We start from the raw sequence: 20,856 nt of genomic DNA, 5'->3' as shown, positions 1-20,856 counted from the left end.
TACATGGAAATTCCACTAATGTTAAAAATAAACTTGAACGGAAGTGACGTGCGTTTACAATGTAAACGTTACTATAAATATCCATGAACATTATACATGGAATCCTTATATAGATTCCTACTGTTAAAAGCTAATTTTGTTACCAATTCAACTCTGTACATATTTCTTCAATTAGTTTCCTGTTTTTGATTAAAGTTCCAGTGTTTAAAGCACACTTCAATAAATTCTTATGTTTCTCAATTAATTCATAAACTAAAACTAGGTTTCGACAGTAGGAATCTGTGTAAGGTACACCTCTGAGATGAAGATAAAGTCCCAAATTACAATCCTTTGGGCAAACTGATTTTAAATTTTTAATAATAAATCCAATCTGATGTGTACAATAAACAATATTCCGTTTGTTTCTGTATATCTGCTTGTCTAAATTTCTAATGCTTTCAATACATTTGTCCTCGCTTGAAATATCCACATTACAATTTTCTAAAACCTCCTCTTGTCCGAATGATTTCGTAATTTCTTCTTTAAGCTTTTCTTTTAACGCACTCCTTGTTTGTCGCTTTGTTGGTTTACATGTATCAACCAATTTCTTGTAATATTTTGAACTGAATGTTGTAGCCCATTCTTGGCAAACAATCTAAGAATTACATAAGTATAAGCAGGTAAAAATAAATTTATCTCTAAGAAACACAAAATAATATTTCTAAAGTTAGTGAATGAGATCCGTCAAAGATCTGCTAAAGCTTGAACATAGTGACGTAAATGTGTTTTAAAAAGTAACTTACATTGTAATTGTTTTCCTTGTTTCTGTTCTATCGTTGTATGTATTATAAGTTAGCAGTATAAAGTTATTTGCTTCTATGCGGCTTTTTATACTAGAAAAGAATGTTCTGGTGTTAATCAGTTAGGTTTGTGTTGCAAAATACGACCATTTTTCAGAAAATATCACGTAAATCCTATATAACATTTTCAGAAAATACGTCAGTTATTTATAACCAGATTTTCCGAAAATGCGATAAAACGAAAGTAAAGTAAATATGTCAGTTATTTATAACCAGGTTTTCCGAAAATACGAGAAAACGAAAGTAAAGTAAATATGTCAGTTATTTATAACCGGGTTTTCCGAAAATACGGGAAAACGAAAGTAAAGTTAAAACCTGTGGGTTTTTAATTGTCCGGCAATGGTCAGTCCGGACCAAAGACTAAAGGTTAAATTAGGTTAAATAGGGCTCGCACCATCATAATATTAACTACTTTGGACTTATTGCTTGAAATATTGATTAATATTTTATATACTAAACAAATAAGAATAATTATGTCTAAAATAAAACAAAATATATATAACTGCGTTGTACGCATTACTCAAAACATTAAACTTTGCACTCGATTTTCTCGTGCATGCACGGGCCAGTATAATCCACGTTTATAAAATCAAACGTTTAGTCTGATGTTATAGAATTGGTTTTCAGTAAGAAAAAATAATACGTTGAAAAGAAAAGAAATTTATTTAGTGTCCTTTTTTTTCTTTTTGAATTGCCTAGAATCCCATCAGTTAACATGAACGTGCCATTGGCATGCTTAATGCTGGTATGGAGATGATTTGAAGTTTCTAGGGTTGTTGGCAGTTTTAGCCGTGCTATTTGAATCCTTAGGCAACGTTTTCAAGCAACAGGGCGTATGGAAAATTTAATTCTCCTGCTGGAGCTAGTAAATTAGGTATCTGTATACTATGACCGAGAAAACATATATGTTGTAAAAGTATATTATCGGAAGGCACTCTAGAATCCTCATCACATAATAAATATATCTGCGGTGTCGCACCATTACATGTCTTACTTGAAGATACGTAAGATACGTAAGATTGTCTTTGAAAAAGATTTTGTCACTTTTTTCAAGGACCAGATTGAAAATGAAAACATGTTCCTATGCAATGTAAATTGTTTAGTGATAACTAAAATAATTTATTTAGAAGAGCTAGGTACATGTACGAGAACTTTCTAAATATGTTTTAAAATTAACAACACAGAAGTGGATAATTGACATATTTTACAGTCAATCTCTCCTTCTTTGGTTTGAGGAAAAGAGATTAAGTTATGTATAAAAAATGCAATGTTAATCAAGTCTCCCATATGATATGGAAAGATAAATATTTCTTTAGCCTTTTCTAAGATTTTCGCGATAGAACTTACACATCCTGTTTTAACAGAAATTTACTTTTTAATGCATCTTCCATTATTGGGAAAGGGCAAAAATCGTTTTTACCTGTCTGTCCGTTCCTACGAAATATTTTGTGACCAACTCCTCCCACACTATTGAAAGGAAATCTTGAAGGTTTCACAGTTGAAGAAACTTATTGTGAAGCTAACAATAAATAACGGACTTTCTTCTATGTTTTTTTTCTCGTAATTTTCGCCCTTTCTTAAAATTACGAAATAGGCCATATTGAAGAATGAAAGTTGTGTATGTTCAGCTCCTTATACACATTTTGAAGGAATGGATTCAAAGTTTCTAAGATGCACAACTTATTTATATACAATACTGAAACTGAAACTGAAAGTGAATAATTTGATTAAATGCCTATTTTTATACAATGATATATTCAATGGCATTGTACATAATAACAATATTAAAAAATGACAATAATAATAATAGCAGCCTTATTGTAATAAACAGTCATGACCGCACCCCTCCCTTGAGGTAATTTTATTTCCATTGCCAATACCAGTGCTTAAAGCACCTGGTATGCCCAGACAAACTGCATACAGAGGTTTAAACCCCCCGGTTAATGGTGCCATCATATACTTTTTAAGAAAAAAATATTACTCACTACCCTACCCATAAAGCCTCACCAACAAGTGCGTTTATTAAACAAGCCTTGGATATATAAATGTTGAAATGTAAAACCTTTTACAAAAATTTAAGAACTATCACCTGCTGTTTTTGCATTACAAACAGTTATCAAAAATTAAAACAATGCCGCGAAATCTCTGAATACAGTGTCTTAAGAATTATTTTGAATGTGTCAAGTGATTTACTTTTGCGTAGTTCTAACGGCAGTTCATTCCAAAGTTTTAGACCAATAATACAGAAACTTCTATCATTGAATGTTTTGCATTTGTTGTATGGAACAACATAACGACATTCAGAATTTTCAGACGATCTCAAACCTTGTCTACTAGGGATATACTCTGTAAGCAATTCTGTTAAGTACAGAGGTGCTTTGCCAGTGTGACAGCTATACATGAAAGAAAGTGTCTTGAACTCAATTCTTGCTTTCACCGGAAACCAGTGTAAGTGTACAATGCTTGTTTAGAACTGTCAAATTTCCTCCTGTTAAGGACAAGTTTTGCGCACATGTTTTGAATACGTTGCATCTTACGCACCTCACAGTTAGCTAAACCATACAGTATGACATTGCAATAATCCAGATTTGAAATAGCTAGAAACAAAACTAAAATTTCAGTTGCTCTTTTGTTAAGTATTTTTCGGATGTTCTTAATTCGTAGGTAATTCAACATGGCTGTATGACATTTGCGATTTACATAATCTTTAAAGTTCAAGGTTTCGTCAAGAAATGCACCGAGATATGTAATTGTGCTATCACGTCTGACATCATCACCAGCAATGTTAATGGAATTTGTAAAACATTTGTTCAATTCAGGTCTGCTAACAAACAAAATAAATTCAGTTTTAAAAGTGTTCATTTTTCTATTCATTCAGTCATTGATTATAACTGCATACCTTTCAAGGTCTCCGATCGTAGGGTCTATCAACTGCTTCTTTGTAATTTACAGGGAAAACACCTTGTTGTAATGAGAGATTCACCAATTTAGTGATACTAGAAAGAAGTTCATCTACATGTGATTTCAGAATACGTGTTGGCCAAATATCTTACTCTGAAGACGTAGTATTCAATTCATTGATGAGATTTTCCACTTCACCCTGAGTCAGTTCAATAAATTTGTTTAAATTTTGTATATCCTTTACTTGGGGTTCAAAGTTTTGGTATTCACTTATGGACTGACGTATTTTTGAGATTTTTGCCATGATAAAGTCAGCAATTTTTTCGGCCAATGAATTATTAGTCTCTCCTTGAGGCAGTGGGTTTTCAGATTTGGTACCAGTTAGCTCAGATACCAATCCATACAGAATCTTTTTAATCACCTTTAGCGTTCTCTGTCTTTTCACTGAGTGTAATTAATCTTTTGAAGACGAATAATAAAAATAAGTTTACGCACCACTGAATACATTCTACAGTCAGTGTGATATTTTGTTAATTACTTCAATATGAAGTAGAGGAAACATAAAACCCAACATATCTACATGACAAAATTTGAAATATACACGTTAAGCATATGTGAGAAATAAAAATACTACTACTAATTATGATGATAATAACAATATTATTATTATTATGATTATCATTAATGATAATTAAAAAAGATAAAAATTAACTTGAATAAAATCAAATTATTTAAAAGCTTTGTTTAGAAACAATAAAGGGAGGTAATAAAATGGCAATAAATTATTAAAATAATGGAAATTAAAGAAATCAAAATATGAATTAAGAATAATACTATAGAATCAAACTGATTTCAACGCTAGTATTCATACCAGAGTATTTAACCGGCGGGTCCAGGAAGTTTCACGGAATAGTATATCAATGTAGTTATCAACAATGTCAGCTGGTAAAAAAACTGATATCATCCATATTGTGACCAGTACTGTTCAAATGCGTAGGCATACCACTAGCATATGCAGGATTGCTGAAATTATGACTATTTATTAGTGTATGTTTAGAAACCTGTGCCCGTCCGCTTCGCTCTGTAGGGAGAGCGTTGGTCTACGGATCTCGGGGTCGCGAGTTCGAACCCAGAGCGGGGCCTATGTTCTCTGTGACGATTTGATAAAAGACATTGTGTCTGAAAACATTAGTCATCCACCGCTGATAATTCATGCGGGGAAGTTGGCGGTAACTTGCGGAGAACAGGTTTGTACTGGTACAGAATCCAGGGACACTGGTTAGGTTAACTGTATTACATGGCTTAAATACTGTTGACAAACGGCGTTAAACCTAAAACCAATTAGAATCATGTTGTCGTGTTTGGTCTACATATTGCATGTTACACTTTTTACAAGTAATGACATTTGATGATGTCCAGTCTGCGTTAAATTTAAGTTTGTACATTGACGAATTTGAAGAACTATTAGAATTTAGAATTTGTCGGTTTCTACTATCCTCTTACAATGTGTACACCTAGGTAGGGAGCATTTGCTGGAACGGGCGCTGACGGGTGTATGGACCAGTGCCAAATATCTAGACTTGACAAGAAAGTCTTTAAGATATATACAACGCCTTAAAGATAAAATGGGTCTATAGGAAGACAACTGGTAGACTCTTGATTTCTGACGAAGACATGTAATTCAAAACTGGAAAAAAAGGTGTTGTCTTTGTAATTTTAACTCCTTTTGATCACATTAGTTACCTAAAATATACCGGTGTCTTCGATTTTCTTTTTTATCAAAAGCAAAAATATACAGTTTTAATACGGGTGTTCTTCTTATATACTATATTGTCTCATCTGTTTTAAAAGGTATCGAAATACGATAAAACAATTAAGAAAGAAAGAAAGAAATGTGTAACTTCCTATATCCTTAGAACTACCGACACATTTGTAAAGAATATCGCCAGACATACGTATGTTTTTAACAACACAGAAAATGACGTCGGACGACCTTCAGTTTTATTCCGGAAGTAAAGAAAGTGAAAGTAAAGAAGCTTTACTTGAAAACGGGAATCGCATTTTTTGGGTAAATTCTATAGTCTACAGGGGTCACATACAGTGTTAAGAGTCTAAATTTGTTTTTTGTTATTGGGGAGTCAATTTTCAGCAATTTCACAAGTTTTGAAAATATATGTTTATATTGAAAAATTATAAAATGACTTCACACGCTCGCTTAGATTTTCTTAAATTCTAATAGAAAAGTCACGAACTTGTTTCGCCGTGAATGGCTCATCAGTGTGTGTAAATGTATAACAATAAAAGAAAGGGAAATAATTCAATAGTTATGACGTTGACGTCAAGGTAACAAGGGACGTAATTTTGAAGTCAAACGGAGGAGGCAATGACGTTATGACTTTATTCATCTATCCGTATCATGTGAATTGTTCCGCATGTTTAATTTCTGTTTAAAACAGTCAGTTAAGTTTTTTTTTTCTTTTGTTAATCTATCTGATAGACTGTTCGTTTGCATTTTATCAATGGGAATATAGTAAATTTGGGCTCTTTTGTACAGCAAATGTCTATATGACTACTTACAGGTAGTTGTCTTACCGATGGGTCCCTAATTTGTTGAGAATGAATTGTTCTTCTAGTTCTTAATTTGACTCCTGTTTGACCTGTGGAATATCCATGGCAGCCATTACATGTCATAACATAAATGACATTTTTCACATCAGAGGACATGTTTAAATAAAAAAAAAAATGTTTCCATTAAAGTTAAATGAATTAGTATCTTCTATTTGTTTACACAGGCTGCAGTTTGGTCTATTGAATTTATGAACTATTGTTTCTCTGTATACTGATTTCAGAACATTTTGCTCTAATTAATATTTTCTTCAAACCTGGTGGCTGTCTTTTGCTCCTAATGATGGCATTGGCTCTTAATAATTCGTTCGTTTATAGTTGAATCTGTCTCTAAAATTTATATATATTAATTCTAAAAATCAGCCATCATTATAAGTATTATTCAACATCGCCATCGTTGTTACTCATATTTATGATTATGAGCCATCATTAGTGTTTATTGTCAAACTTAACATTCAATCATCATTATTCCATTTAATTACTGCCATTAATCATCAGCAGTAGCAGTATCAGCAGCTTTTGTTCATTTATATGAAAAATGATGTTAAGCTGTAGTATGCAATGGAAGAAAATCACACGATATCTACGGCTCTCTGGTCAGTAATTTTAAAATAATACATTTCAAAAATGAAGACAAAAATGTTAAATTTATTTGTTTATCTATTTAAGAGCAACATGCATGGTAAAGTTTAAAACGCAAAGAATTGCAACAAAATTATATGTATGTATCACAATTTTTTTTTTCTGAAAATGTTCAATCGGATTTGTTTCCAGCTTTTAAAATGGGATTCGTCTCAAACCCAAACAAAATTAAAGTACAACACAAAACTAAGATAAATATACCATTTATTTCTTTGGTAAAAATTCAAGGTTTCTCGCCCGGAAAAAATCCAGCACGCCAAAATATGGGAAAAAAAGTCTGACTGAACTTTTAAAATATCTAATCGGACACCATATATCCAATTTGGAAAAATCCGATCTGACAAAACTTTTTAATTGATTTTACGTACATGAATTAACTTGAAATATTACAAAACTCAGTCTTTTATTACTCCATGGTCCCTAAACTACCATCCAAACCAAACTAGAAGTCCCTAAGCCACTTAGAACTGGTAGTGAAGTTTGCCACCACTTTAATATCATGAGAAAGAGAACATCTTAAATGAGTCTTTGTAAAACACAGTACAAATAATCACAGTATAGAGCTGGTAAGAGGACTGTCTAAAGTCAATGTCATTTACTTTACTTTGACAATCTTTAGTGAATCAAGGGTTTCTTCTTGAACCGGACAAATTATCCGTCAGGAAACAAGGGACAGTCCTCATTTTCCTTGTAAGGTTAATTAACGACTCGAGACACTGATAGTTTAGTATTCAGACTCAATGTTGAAGTCTGCCTCATAAATCAAACGAGTCAATGATGCAGCTAAATGTCAAGTAGTTAATAAATGTCAAATGAATTTTCTTGCTTCAAATAATAAAAATCAGAGTTATGAAAAAGAAACACCCTGTTGAGACAAAATAACATCTACTTAGTCTCATATTTAAGATTGACCCAGGCGACAAATACACCCTGAAATAACCTGTCAAGGCGGGATCAATTGAACGAGGCACTATATGTATTTCAAAAGCTGAACTGCCCGCAAGAGCTAAAAGCCCCACAGGGATTCAACACGCTTTTTCCATTTGTCTTTGTGTATGCGACATCATTGTGATATCTTTATCAAAATAAACATGTTCAACAACATAATGATTTGATATATATACTTATTCATACGATGAAAGGTAACTGTTTAGCAAGTACTTGTGTCAGGTATCAATAGCTTATCAATTATTTAGTTTACAGTGCTAAGGTATTCATAAAAAAATTTGAGATTTAACCAGATTGTTTACAAAACTAAGATAAAGTTTCAATTGCTTAATGCATTTGTGTCATTATAAAGAACTACTCCCACCAAATTATTTGATCACAGTTTCATTATTTATTGATTATAAGTAAATTAGGATTTTTCAGATTTCAAAATGTGCTAGTAATCTGGAATAGAAAGATTTAATATCCACAAACGAAAGCCACATACCAAGAAAGAAAATTTGAATTTAAAATTTTAGTGATGTGATTAGTAATTGAATAATTATTGAAATGAATCACTGTGTTAATGTAACACTAAACAGTTCGTTAAATAAATTTAGGACAAGCACATTGAAAGTGATAAATATTAATGAATTAATAAGAAAGAACATTTATCAAGTTGTATTCTTTCTTTCATTGTTATCTTTTGCGACAGTGCTGGCGAAAGATATTGAGATACATGAAGCAGTGAGAGAAAGCAGAATGGAATTCGTTCAACTAGAAATATCAAATGCCACTTCAAATGTTCAAGAGACACCGGACTATGAAGTTGCTAAAAACAAAACAACAGACATGTCTATGAAGCATCACGAAATAAAATACATTAACAAAACAAATGATAAAAGTGATGCAGATAAGAGACGAAAGGGAAATAAGTTTTATTTGAAGGACTACGGAAGTGATTATATAAAAACTAGATATGTAAGTACATGTGTCACGGTAAGTATGCAATATAATCTATATATAAGCAACTGCTGGTTCAGACTACCATTGTCATATATTTCAATAAAGCTATAAAGCTTTGGTCATTTTAGTTTTAAATGCAGGGGATAGGGATATGTCTGCGTGTACAAGAAATTAAGAAAAATTTCTCTACGCATGTTAAGACCAACTTCTAAGGTGAGAAAAATCGGGTCAGACACGGTTCCTTTGGAACGGACTTTCAAAAAATTTTAGACAAGTGAATTGACCCTTGTCCAGTTTTGAGCACAGAGACATACCCCAGGCACTGATTTTTCATGCAATAGCCTCCCCCTAAACATTCTTCTTTTTTAATTTGACCCCCGACTAAACTAAAACCCCAAAGAACAAATCCTCGGGACCACTCTTTAAAACTTGCTGAGACTAAAAGTTGACATAATTATTTATCAATTTTTATAACTGTTGAAAACTGGAACACCCTGTATCCATATAGCCCCTACAAACTAGATTTCTTAATCCTAGACCACCCCCCCCTAAAATAAATGTTACCCCTGCAGTTCATCATATAACGAAGCACTAGTTAAAAGTTAAAATTTTACTTGCAAGAATACTTCGAAAAAAAGGGAAATTAAGTTCTATTTTAAACAGGAAAAAGTTTTAATCTCGGTTAGTTTAAATAGTTTTAAAAAATCCCCTTTTATTTGGATAATTTTTTAGTTAAAAAAAAAAAAACCCCAAAACAACCCTTTGATTTTTACTTTGGGGAATGTTGTGGGGCCTTTCTAGGTGATTTGTATTGTCAGAAGCATAATTGTCTACAAATCAAAACATGTTGGGGCTTGCTTTGTATTATGACCAAACATTAGGGAAACGAAAAATGGGGTATTAAAAATAACTGCCATTTTGTTGAAAAGGCCTAAGAGAATTTTACACCCAAACATTTCCAAAAAACACAAGCTACCCTCTATTTATTAATTTCCGCAGGACATTTCAATTTATTAGGTTTTAATTTATTTTATATTTTGTGGGGGACGACCCAAAATAATCTCGTTTTGTACAGTACAATGTTAAAAAAACCTTTTTTTCTTATCATTTTATTTTTACTAAATAATAGTTTAAATTTTTAAAAATTTTTCCTGAAATTGTTTTCCTGCCTTTCTAGTTTTTCCCACTTGGTATGAGGCAAATTAATTAATCAGAACAATGTTAGCCTTTAAATCCCTTTTTTATTTATTTTTATTTCACTTTATACGTAATAACGAATTTCATTGAAGGTTTTTTTCGCTTCCTTAAAAAAAAAATATATGGTGCAACCTCCCTAAAAACAGCCTTTTGGCGTTTTGGGGGGAAAATATTGGTGAGTATTACCCCACAAACATTGTCAGCAATTTGAAGAAAACTTTTCGATTAAAAGAGCGGAAAAGGGCAAAATTCCCCCTTTTTTTTCGGTCATTCAGGACTAAATCAAAGAGTCCCTGGAAAAAAATTTGGCTAGTTATAAAAACGGCCGAGATTAATGCCAAAAAATTGTCAAAGTTTTGGGAAATCCGACGAAAACTGAATTTAGAGCAGACATGTTTTGGTGGACCGCGCGCCCGCTGCCATTCAACTTTCCATTTTGTTTCAAACCGTTAAATAAAAACTGCTGGGGTGCTATTCAGAAGTCGGGCTGATACCAATTTTGGGTTTTCGCCCGGAACGGCTTCTTTTAGCGCCCTTTTTTAAAAATTTTCCAAAAATCTGATGACCCTTTTTTACCCATTTTAATTTTTTTTTTATTAACGAACTTTTTATATCAAATCAGATGCATTTTTATCCTTGATCTTTTTTGGTTTTGAAAAAAAAAAACTCAAATTAAACCCAAATTTTCAAACGTAACAATTCTGTACAAGAAAAGAAGAAGAAGAAAAAAGCGAGAGCCCCTATTTATCCGTTTACTTTTCGGAACATTTCACGCGTTTGGGGCTTTATGTGTTTAACAGGGTCTGTTAAATCGTCCAAATACAGAAATAGGGAGGGGATAAACGCCCAAAGGGCCCCGCGCAGGGTTTTGCAAAGTGCGCATGTCAATTATGTTAAAAATAGCCCATTAAAATTTAGCCCCTACTGTAGGATCCCATTAAAAATATTTTTAGAAAAATTGCCCTTTTTCCGGTTTCGATCATCATGGAAGGGATGGGGAAATTTTCTTTTGGAAGAGAGTTCATATTAGGGGTTCAGTTGTATAAAAGGAGAAGCAAAAAAAGTCTTTGATGACTTTGAATATTGGGGTATAGAGGTTTGCTTGGAAATTTTTTAAATTTTTAGATTTGAATTTTATATAAATTTTTCATATATTTTTTTACTGGCATGCAAACTGACACCAAATACATTTTAAATTTTTGGCGTGTTATTTTTCATTGTATAAAATGAAAAATTGAAGCTATTTACGACTTAAACTGTTATTAAAAAACATCTTTTGATTGAAAAGATTTACGAAATTTAAAAAGCGAATGTTTTAAAAAGGTAATACATTATTATTCGTTGATAGAAAACGTTAGCATCTGCTATACCCAAAAAGCACTGTAAAAGAAAAGAAATTATTGTTAGAGTGCAATTTTCACTAGTGTCGCCCCAAAGCCGCAAAATAATGAAGATTTTGATAAGTGGTTTTAACTGCTATATAAATTTGAAATGAAACTGCTATAAAAAATTTTATATAAAATTATAGAGAAACATTCACCGACTTTTTTCGAAGATTTAGAAACAGAAAAACCCCTCAACAGACGGTGGGTTTTTGGGTTTAATTTAACTTTTAAAATTAAATCCTTTAAATTTTAACAAAAAATTTTAACAGACACCAAAAAAAACCATGTGTATGTTTTCGTAAATCTAAGTCTTGACTTAAAAAAAGGGAATGTTAAATTTTCGTAATTTTTACCCTTAGTACCCCCCACGTTGCAAGAAAACAAATTGGTAAAAAATTATTTGATGAGGAGGTAAAATTAAATTCCCAGAAATTTTTTCCCAAATAATAAACACAAATTGAATAAAAAGGGCTTCCAAGATAGGAAAAAGGGTGACACTAAAAAGTTAAATGATTTGGCCGCCCTGAGAAAACACACACAGTGCGTTTCCGCCCAGCACCCCGTGCAGTCGGGGTCCATGTTTTCCCTAAGGGGTTTCTGTAATTGCAATAGATTTTAAAAAGGAAATTCATCGATACTATTTTAAAACTAGAAAATCTCTGTGTTTTAAGGGAAGTGGAATACGGGTCTTATTTGACAAAGTAAAAATTTTAAAATTGACATTTTTGAGAAAATTAGTGTTGTACAACTAAAACCACCGTCTTTTGAGGCCTTAATTAAGTGCAGAAAAGCGGGGGTTTTGTATCATCTAAACAATGCCCTAAGGTTCTCGTAGTTCGATAGCTAGGGGCTGGAGAATGGTATCGTGAGTCCATAGATATCTCCGCATTTTTTCGTGCTTCAAAAGCATCAGCTGGAACAGGTATATATAGTTTTTTAGATAACCATGCTCTGCGTTGTCCGGGTTAGATTTTAAACTGGTGCATGGTTATATCATGGAAGTGACTAGGGTCCAGTAACCGGACCTCAAATAACCCGTGGGGGGGCAGGTAGAGGCCCGGCAATCAATAAAAATACTGAGAAGGTAAAAAATTTGAAAAAAGAAGATATCGGATACATATTTTATCTTAAAAAGAACGATGATTCAAAAATTTTTTTTTTAAAACTTGGTTAGCACGGGAAATAGGTTTTATTATTTTTTTCTCATGGGAAAAAAACGGCGCAAATTGACAAATTTAAAATAATTACACATGTACTGTAAACCAGTGTGAGCCTTAAGGGAATTTGGTAAAGTTAGTTAGTTGCAAAAAATTTTTTTTACGTTTGTTTTTTTAAATTTTATTAAAAAACTCAGCGACTGAAAAGTTACCACTCTAAAGGCCCTTATATTTTAAAAATCGCACTGGGACGTGTTAAAAAATAAAAGGGCTCATTTTTTACGCAGTGGTCTCACGGTGTAAAGATTTTTCAAATTGATAACCCATTTGGGCACGGGCTGCCGGGCTGCCCGTGCAAAAAAGTCTTTTTCCCGCAAAAGCGACATGTACGAATTTTCTATTCAAAACATTTATCGCACTTGAAAGTTTGTCGACGATTTAAAGGATACGTTAAAAAAAAAAAAAAAGAATATCCTTCAAAGAATGCCACGTTTAAGGCAGATCAACGCCATCGGCCATTGGCATGGTTGACGCCCCAACTTTCATGTGCGAAAATGCACGTTATATGCGTTCTCCTGACAGTCATGAAATGGGGGTTTGGGGACTGATCAAGGCTATGAGTAATAGACCCGGGACAGTTTTCCCGTGAGTTTCCAACCCCTAAACATTAAAGCAATGGAAAATACGAGAAAAAACTTTTAAAACGTCAACCCTTTATATAGATAAAAATATTTGTTTTTGTAATTCCAGTGCATAGATTACCGACCTTAGCATGTCCGTGTATTGTCTAGTGGTCCCGGGAACAGGGCCTCTAGACTCCGGGGGAGTTGCGGGTAACGGGGCCCCCAGCCTTCCAGATATATTCTTAGTTACCCTGCTCCACCTTTGTGTTTTCTGTTAACACTGGGCTTTTAAAAAAACGAAGTGTAGTTATCCATGCCAAAAAATGTAGGTAGGTTCGTAGCAAAGTTGTGACGGTCCATATAGGTTTATAAAAAAACCATGCCCTTTCTGTTATATGGGTTTTGTAACAGCAGGTAGAACATAGTATTTTTCAGCACTATGTTAAGTATGACCAAAATGTATTATGGTTCAGTACAAAGATTAAGTACGGGATTATGAGTATATCCCCAACTTTTCTCTTGGTTTTGACAAAGAAGCATTGTATTAAACAGTACTATAGTTTATTATGACCCAATGTAAATTTTCAACAGCTTAAGCCAGGGTAATTTTGCGACTAAAAAATAACAATTTCCCACTATTTTTCCGGTATGGTAAAAACAGCTGGAGCATGAAAATATCGTACTCTAGTTAACCATAATTGACCTTTTTCGTGGTTGGTAGGAACGCAGGAGCGCGGGATATATGCGTAAGTTAAAAAACCCTGACCCATCTTTTGTCATGGTTTGGTAACAACAGGAAAAAGCAAAGGTAATATCAGTATTACAGATGACCCTGTTTGGTGTTTTGGGTTCAGTCCAAAATGGGAGCATGGTAATAGAAGTACTACAATAACCTGGGCCCAACTGGGGGTTTATGGTTTGGAACAACAGGGGGGGGAGCATGGTAAATTCATTTTACAGATGACCATGTTCTGGGTGTTGTTGTGGTTTGAAACAACTGCTGGTGAGGTAAAAAGGTATTTACAAAGCATGCCTAACTGTTTTTCATGGTTTGGGAAAAAAATGAAGAGCAAATTTATATCAGTATTCGAAGAATTGTTCTGGTGTTTTTGTCTTTTGAATATAGGTACTATGATAACCATCCCCCAAAATTTTTCATGGTTGGTAAAACCGGAAAAAACTGGTTAAAATTTAGTTTACAGGACCCTGTTTTTTTGGGTGTTGTTTTTGGTTCGCAACAACAGTGGAGCAGGTAAATATGGTACTTTAAAATAACCATGCCCTAAATGTTGTCATGGTTTTTTTTTAAAATCAGAAGAGCATGGATAATCATATTACAGACGCCCTTTCTGGTGTTTTTGTGGTTTAGTAACAACATGGGAGCATGGAAAAAAAAGAGTACTTTTAAAACCATGCCCCAAAGTGTCCGGTTTTTAACAAAGGAAGGCATGGTAATATAAGATCCAGATGACCTATTTGGCGTTTTTGTGGTTTATAAAAACAGTGGGAGCATGGGGAAAAAAGTACTATAGATTCCGCCCCCCCGTTGTCAGGTTTGGGAACAACAGAGAGATGGTTATATCTTTACAGATACCAGGGTTGGCTGTTGTTGTGGTTTAGTAACAACATGGGAGATGGTAAATAGAGTACTATGAAAAAACCCTGCCCCAATGTTGTCAGTTTTGGTAACAAAGGGGAGAGCATTATATTCAGTATTACAGAACCCTGTTTTGGCTGTTTTGTGGTTCTATCACAATGCTGGAATCACGGTAAAATGATATTTAAAAAGCAGCCCAACTGTTGTCATGGTTTGGTACCAAAAAGGAAGAGCATGGATATACAGTATTTCAGATGACCCTTTCGGCTGTTTGTGGATAAGTAACAACAGTAGGAGCATGGTAAATATGGTAATTAGTTAACCTTTCCCCAACGTTGTCATTTTTGGTTTCAACGGAAAGCTGGTATATATCATATTTCGAGACCCGTTCGGCTGTTTTACGGTTCGTAACAAAAGTGGGGGGATGGCAAATATGAGTAATAGATAACCATGCCCCCCCCTGTTGTCATGGTTTTTGGTAACAACGGGGAAAAGCATGGGATAATCGTATTTCAGAGACTATGTTCGGTTGTTTTTGGGTTTTGTACAAAAGTGGGAGCATGTAAAAATGAGTATTTAGATAACCCTGTCCCAAGTTGTCTGGGGTTTTGGGAAAAACAGGAAAAGCGGTATAACATATTTCAGATGACCCTTTTTTGGCTTTTTTGGGTTCATAACAATGCTTTGGGCACGGTAAAAATGGAGATCTATAATAAGCAGCCTAGTGTTGCCATGGTTGGTAACAACAGGAAGAGCGGGATATATCAGTATTTACAGATGACCATGTTCTGGGTGTTATGGTTCAGTAAAAAAAGGGGGCATGGTTTAAAAAAAGAGTACTATATAAACCTGCCCCGCGTTTTCATTGTTTGGTAACAAAAGGAAGAGCATGGTATAATCGTATACAGATGACATTTTGGTGTTTTTGTGGTTCAGTAACACAGTGGGAGCAGGTAAATATGAAATTTAGATATCCATGCCCCCAAATGGGTAGGGGTTGTAAAAACGGGGAAAAGTTGTATATATCAGATTCGGGATACCATGCTTTTGGGGGTTGTTTTGGTTTAGTAAAAAACAGTGGGAGTGGTAAATATGGTACTTAAATTTCCCATGCCCCAAAAGTTTTCATGGTTTTGGATCAACGGGAAGAGCTGGTAAAATTCGTATTACAATGACTGTTTGGCTGGTTTTTTGGCAGTACCAAAAGTGGGAGCATGGTAAATATGGTAATTGAAAAAACCATGCCCTAAATGTTGTCATTTTTTTGATAAAAACAGGGGAAGAGCAGGGTTTTTATCTGTAACAGATGAAAATGTTTTGGGGTGTTTTGGGTTTTTTTAAAGTGTTCTATTGAAAAAAATGCTCTAACTATTTTCAAAGTTTTTATGACAACAGCTGGGATTTTAAATTTATATATAGTTTCCATGACCCCCGACAGCAGCTGGAACATGGTAACCCAAGAGTAAATAACTAACCAGCACGACTTTTTTCGTGGTTTTTAAACAACAGCCGGGCTGTAGTTTGGTTCGGAGCAAATTAAAAGAAATATGGTACATAGTAAGAGAGTATATTTATTATAAGTTAAACAGACCAAAAGTAGTGGTGGGTTTGGGGGAAAAGATTGAGTACGGTTTTAATGGGTTTTTAATAATCATGCCTAACTGTGTCTGGTGTTAAAAAACAGGAAGAGCAGGGTTTTTACAGTAACAGATAATAGTTCTGGCTGTTGTGTAGTTGTAAAAACTGGGATCAAGGGAAAAATGGTACTATAGATAACCATGCCCTAACTTTGGGCATGGTTTGAAAGCACAGGAAGGCACGGTATATTCGGTATTTTCAAAAACCCCGTTTGCTTTTTTGTACACATTTACCAGTGAGAGTTTTTTTTTCAATAAAGAGCATTGCAACGTATGAATTAAAAAAATGCTAAGATAAAAAGGGACAGAAAAGTGGAAAAAACTAAAAGATTAGTACTGATTTACACCATACACCAGCTGCTGTTGTAACACAACCATGAAAACAGTTGAGGCCTGGTTATATTTAGTACTGATTCAGACCATGCTCTAGCTGTTGTTACCGGTCAATGACCACAGCCGCAGCAAATTTATCCATTGTAATGATATAGACAATGCTCTAACTGTTGCTACCGGATAATGACAACAGCCTGAACAGGTTTATCTATTGTACTGATACAGACCATGCTCTTGCTGTTGTACACAACCATGAAAACAGTTGGGGCCTTGTTATTTATAGTACTGATACAGACCATGCTCTAGCTGTTGTAACACAACCATGACAACAGTTGGGGCCAGGTTATCGTTAGTACTAATACAGATTATTCCCGGCTTTTGTTACCGAACCATGGCCACAGTCAGACCCTTGTGTTACATATAGTACTGCTAAAGACCATGCCCTAACTGTTGTTACACAACCATGGACAACAGTTCGGGTCTGTTATCTATAGTACTGATATAACCATGCTTAAGCTGTTGTAACCTGACCATGACAACAACCGGAGCATGTTCATCTATAGTACTAATACAGACCATGCTGCAGTTGTTGTTACACAACCATGACAACAGTTGGGGCCTGTGAATTTATAGTACTAATACAGACCATGCTTCATCTGTTGTTACCGGTCCAGGGACAACACCCGGGAGCATTGTATCTTTTGCACTGATATAGACCAAGTTCTAGCTGTTGCTACCGGACCATGACAACAGCCGGACCATGTATATATATTGTACTGATACAGGCCATGCTCTAGCTGTTGTAACACAACCATGACAATAGTTGGGTCCTGTGTATCTGTAGTACTAATACAGACCATGCTCTAGTTGTTGTTACACAACTGAGAATAGTTGGGACCTGGTTATCAACAGAACTTATGCAGACCATGCTGTAGCTGTTGTTGGCTGACCATGACAACAGCCGTAGCCTGTTTATCTATAGTACTAATACAGACCATGCTCTAGCTGTTGTAACACAACCATGACAACAGTTGGGGCCAGGTTATCGTAAGTACTAATACAGATGATTCTCCGGCTATTGTTACCGGACCATGGCCACAGTCAGAGCCTGTTTACCTATAGTACTGCTACAGACCATGCCCTAACAGTTGTTACACAATCATGACAACAGTTGGGGTCTGATTATCTATAGTACTGATGCAGACCATGCTGTACCTGTTGTAACACAGTCATGACAATAATTGGGGTCTGGGTATCTAAAGTATTGATACAGACCATGATGTGGCTGTTGTAACACAACCATGACAAACGTTTGGGCATGGTTATCTAAAGTACTGATACAGACAATGCTCCAGCTGTTGTAACACAACTATGAACGCATTTGGGTCTGGTTATATTTAGTACAGGTACAGATCATGCTCTAGCTGTTGTTACATAACCATTAGAATAGTTTGGGCCTTGTTATCTACATTACTGATACAGACCATGCTGTAGCTGTTGTAACCGGACCATGACAACAGCTGGAGCATGTTCATCTATAGTACTGATACAGACCATGCTCTGGCTGTTGTTACACAACCATGACAACAGTTGGGGCCTGTTTATCCATAGTACTAATACAGACCATGCTCCATCTGTTGTTACCGATCCATAACAACAGCCGGAGCATTTTGTCTTATGCACTGATATAGACCATGCTCTAGATGATGTTTCCGGATCATGACAACAGCCGGAGCATGTTCATCTATAGTACTGATACAGACCATGCTCCAGCTGTTGTTACACAACCATGACAACAGGTGGGGCCTGTTTATTCATAGTACTAATACAGACCATGCTCCACCTGTTGTTACCGATCCATAACAACAGCCGGAGCATTTTATCTTATGCACTGATATAGACCATGCTCTAGCTGATGTTTCCGGATCATAACAACAGCAGGAGCATGTTTATGTATAGTACTGATACATATTATACTCCAGCTGTTGTAACGCAACCTTGACAATTGTTGGTGCCTGTTTATCTATAGTACTAATACAGACCATGCTCTAGCTGTTGTTACACAACCATGACATCAGTTAGGGTCAGGTTATCGTTAGTACTGATACAGATTTTTGCCCCAGCTGTTGGTACCAGACCATGACCACAGTCAGAGCAATGTTTACCTATAGTACTTATACAGAACATGCTCCAACTGTTGTTACCCAACCATAGCAACAGTTGGGGTCTTGTTATCTATAGTATTGATGCAGACAATGCTGCAGCTGTTGTAACACAACCATGACAACATTTTGGATCTGGTTATCTAAAATAATGATGCAGACCATGATGTAGCCTGGTTATATTTAGTACTGATACAGACCATGCTCTAACTGTTGTTACCGGTCAATGACAACAGCCGCAGCATATTTATCTATTGGAATGATATAGACTATGTTCTAGCTATTGCTACCGGACAATGACAACAGACTGAGCAGGTTTATCTATTGTACTGATACAGACCATGCTCTAGCTGTTGTTACAGAACCATGACAACAGCTGGGGCGTTGGTATCTATAGTACCAATGCAGACTATGCTCTAGCTGTTGTTACACAACCATGAGAATAGTTTGGGCCTTGTTACATTACTGATACTATACTATAATTCTAGTACAGACAATGCTCAAGTTGTTGTTACACAACCATGACAACAGTTGGAGCCTGTGTATTTATAGTATTAATACAGACCATGCTCCATCTGTTGTTACCGGTCCATGACAACAGCCGGAGCATGTTCATCTATTGTAATGATATAGACTATGCTCTAGCTGTTGCTACCGGTCAATGACAACAGCCGGAGCATGTGTATCTGTTGTACTGATTTATACCATACTCCAGCTGTTGTAACACAACAATGACAACAGTTAGGGTCTGGATATCTAAAGTACTGATATAGGCCATGCTCTGGCTGTTGTTACCGGTAAGTGACAACAGTCGCAGCATGTGTATCTATTGTAATGATGCAGACTATGCTCTAGCTGTTGCTACCGGACAATGACAGCAGCCGGAGCAGGTTTTTCTATTGTGATGATTCCGACCATGCTCTAGCTGTTGTAACACAACCATAACAACAGCTGGGGCCAGTTTATCGTTAGTACTAATACAGATTATTCTCCGGCTATTGTTACCGGACCATGGCCACAGTCAGAGCCTGTTTACATGTAGTACTGCTACAGACCATGCCCTAACTGCTGTTAAACAATCATGAAAACAGTTGGGGTCTGATTATCTATAATACTGATACAGACCATGCTTTAGCTTTTGTAACTCAACCATGACAACAGTTGGGGGTCTGGTTATCTAAAGTAATGATGCAGACTATTATGTACCTGTTGTAACACAACCATGACAATAATTGGGGTCTGGGTATCTAAAGTACTGATACAGACCATGATGTAGCTGCTGTAACACAACCATGACAAAAGTTTGGGCATGGTTATCTAGAGTACTGATACAGACAATGTTCCAGCTGTTGTAACACAATCATGAAAGCAGTTGGGACCTGGTTATATTTAGTACAGATACAGATCATGCTCTAGCTGTTGTTACACAACCATGACAACAGTTGGAGCCTTGTTATCTATAGTACTGATACAGACCATGCTCTATCTGTTGTAACCGAACATGACAACAGCTGGAGCATTTCTATCTATTGTACTGATTTATACTATACTGCAGCTGTTGTAACACAACCATGAAAACAGTTGGGGCCTGGTTATCTATAGTACTGATCCAGACCATGCTCTAGCTGTTGCTACCGGTCAATGACAACAGCCGCAGCATGTTTATCTATTGTAATGATATAGACTATGCTCTAGCTGTTGCTACCGGTCAATGACAACAGCCGGAACAAGTTTATCTATTGTACTGATACAGACCATGCTCTAGCTGTTGTAACACAACCATAAGAAAAGTTTGATCGTTCGTATCTATAGTACTAATACAGACCATGTTCTAGTCTTTGTTACACAACCATGACAACAGTTGA

The 20,856-nt window shown here is 35.3% G+C and overlaps 1 protein-coding gene across 1 annotated transcript in view; it reads left to right on the top strand.

Annotated features, from left to right (window-relative positions):
- The first annotated feature begins 8,173 nt into the window (after nt 1–8,173).
- LOC123545014 (carbohydrate sulfotransferase 11-like) overlaps nt 8,174–20,856 on the top strand; it is a 41,551-nt gene continuing 28,868 nt past the window's right edge. The window contains exon 1 of the mRNA XM_045331230.2: nt 8,174–8,915. Within this exon, the coding sequence (XP_045187165.1) occupies nt 8,505–8,915 (411 nt within the window). The 5' untranslated portion in view covers nt 8,174–8,504. The remainder of the gene's footprint in view (nt 8,916–20,856) is intronic.

The sequence above is a fragment of the Mercenaria mercenaria genome, chromosome 15 (genome assembly GCF_021730395.1).
Source record: "Mercenaria mercenaria strain notata chromosome 15, MADL_Memer_1, whole genome shotgun sequence".
In the NCBI taxonomy this organism is placed as follows: domain Eukaryota; kingdom Metazoa; phylum Mollusca; class Bivalvia; order Venerida; family Veneridae; genus Mercenaria; species Mercenaria mercenaria.
This window is presented reverse-complemented; position numbering and strand designations above follow the sequence as displayed.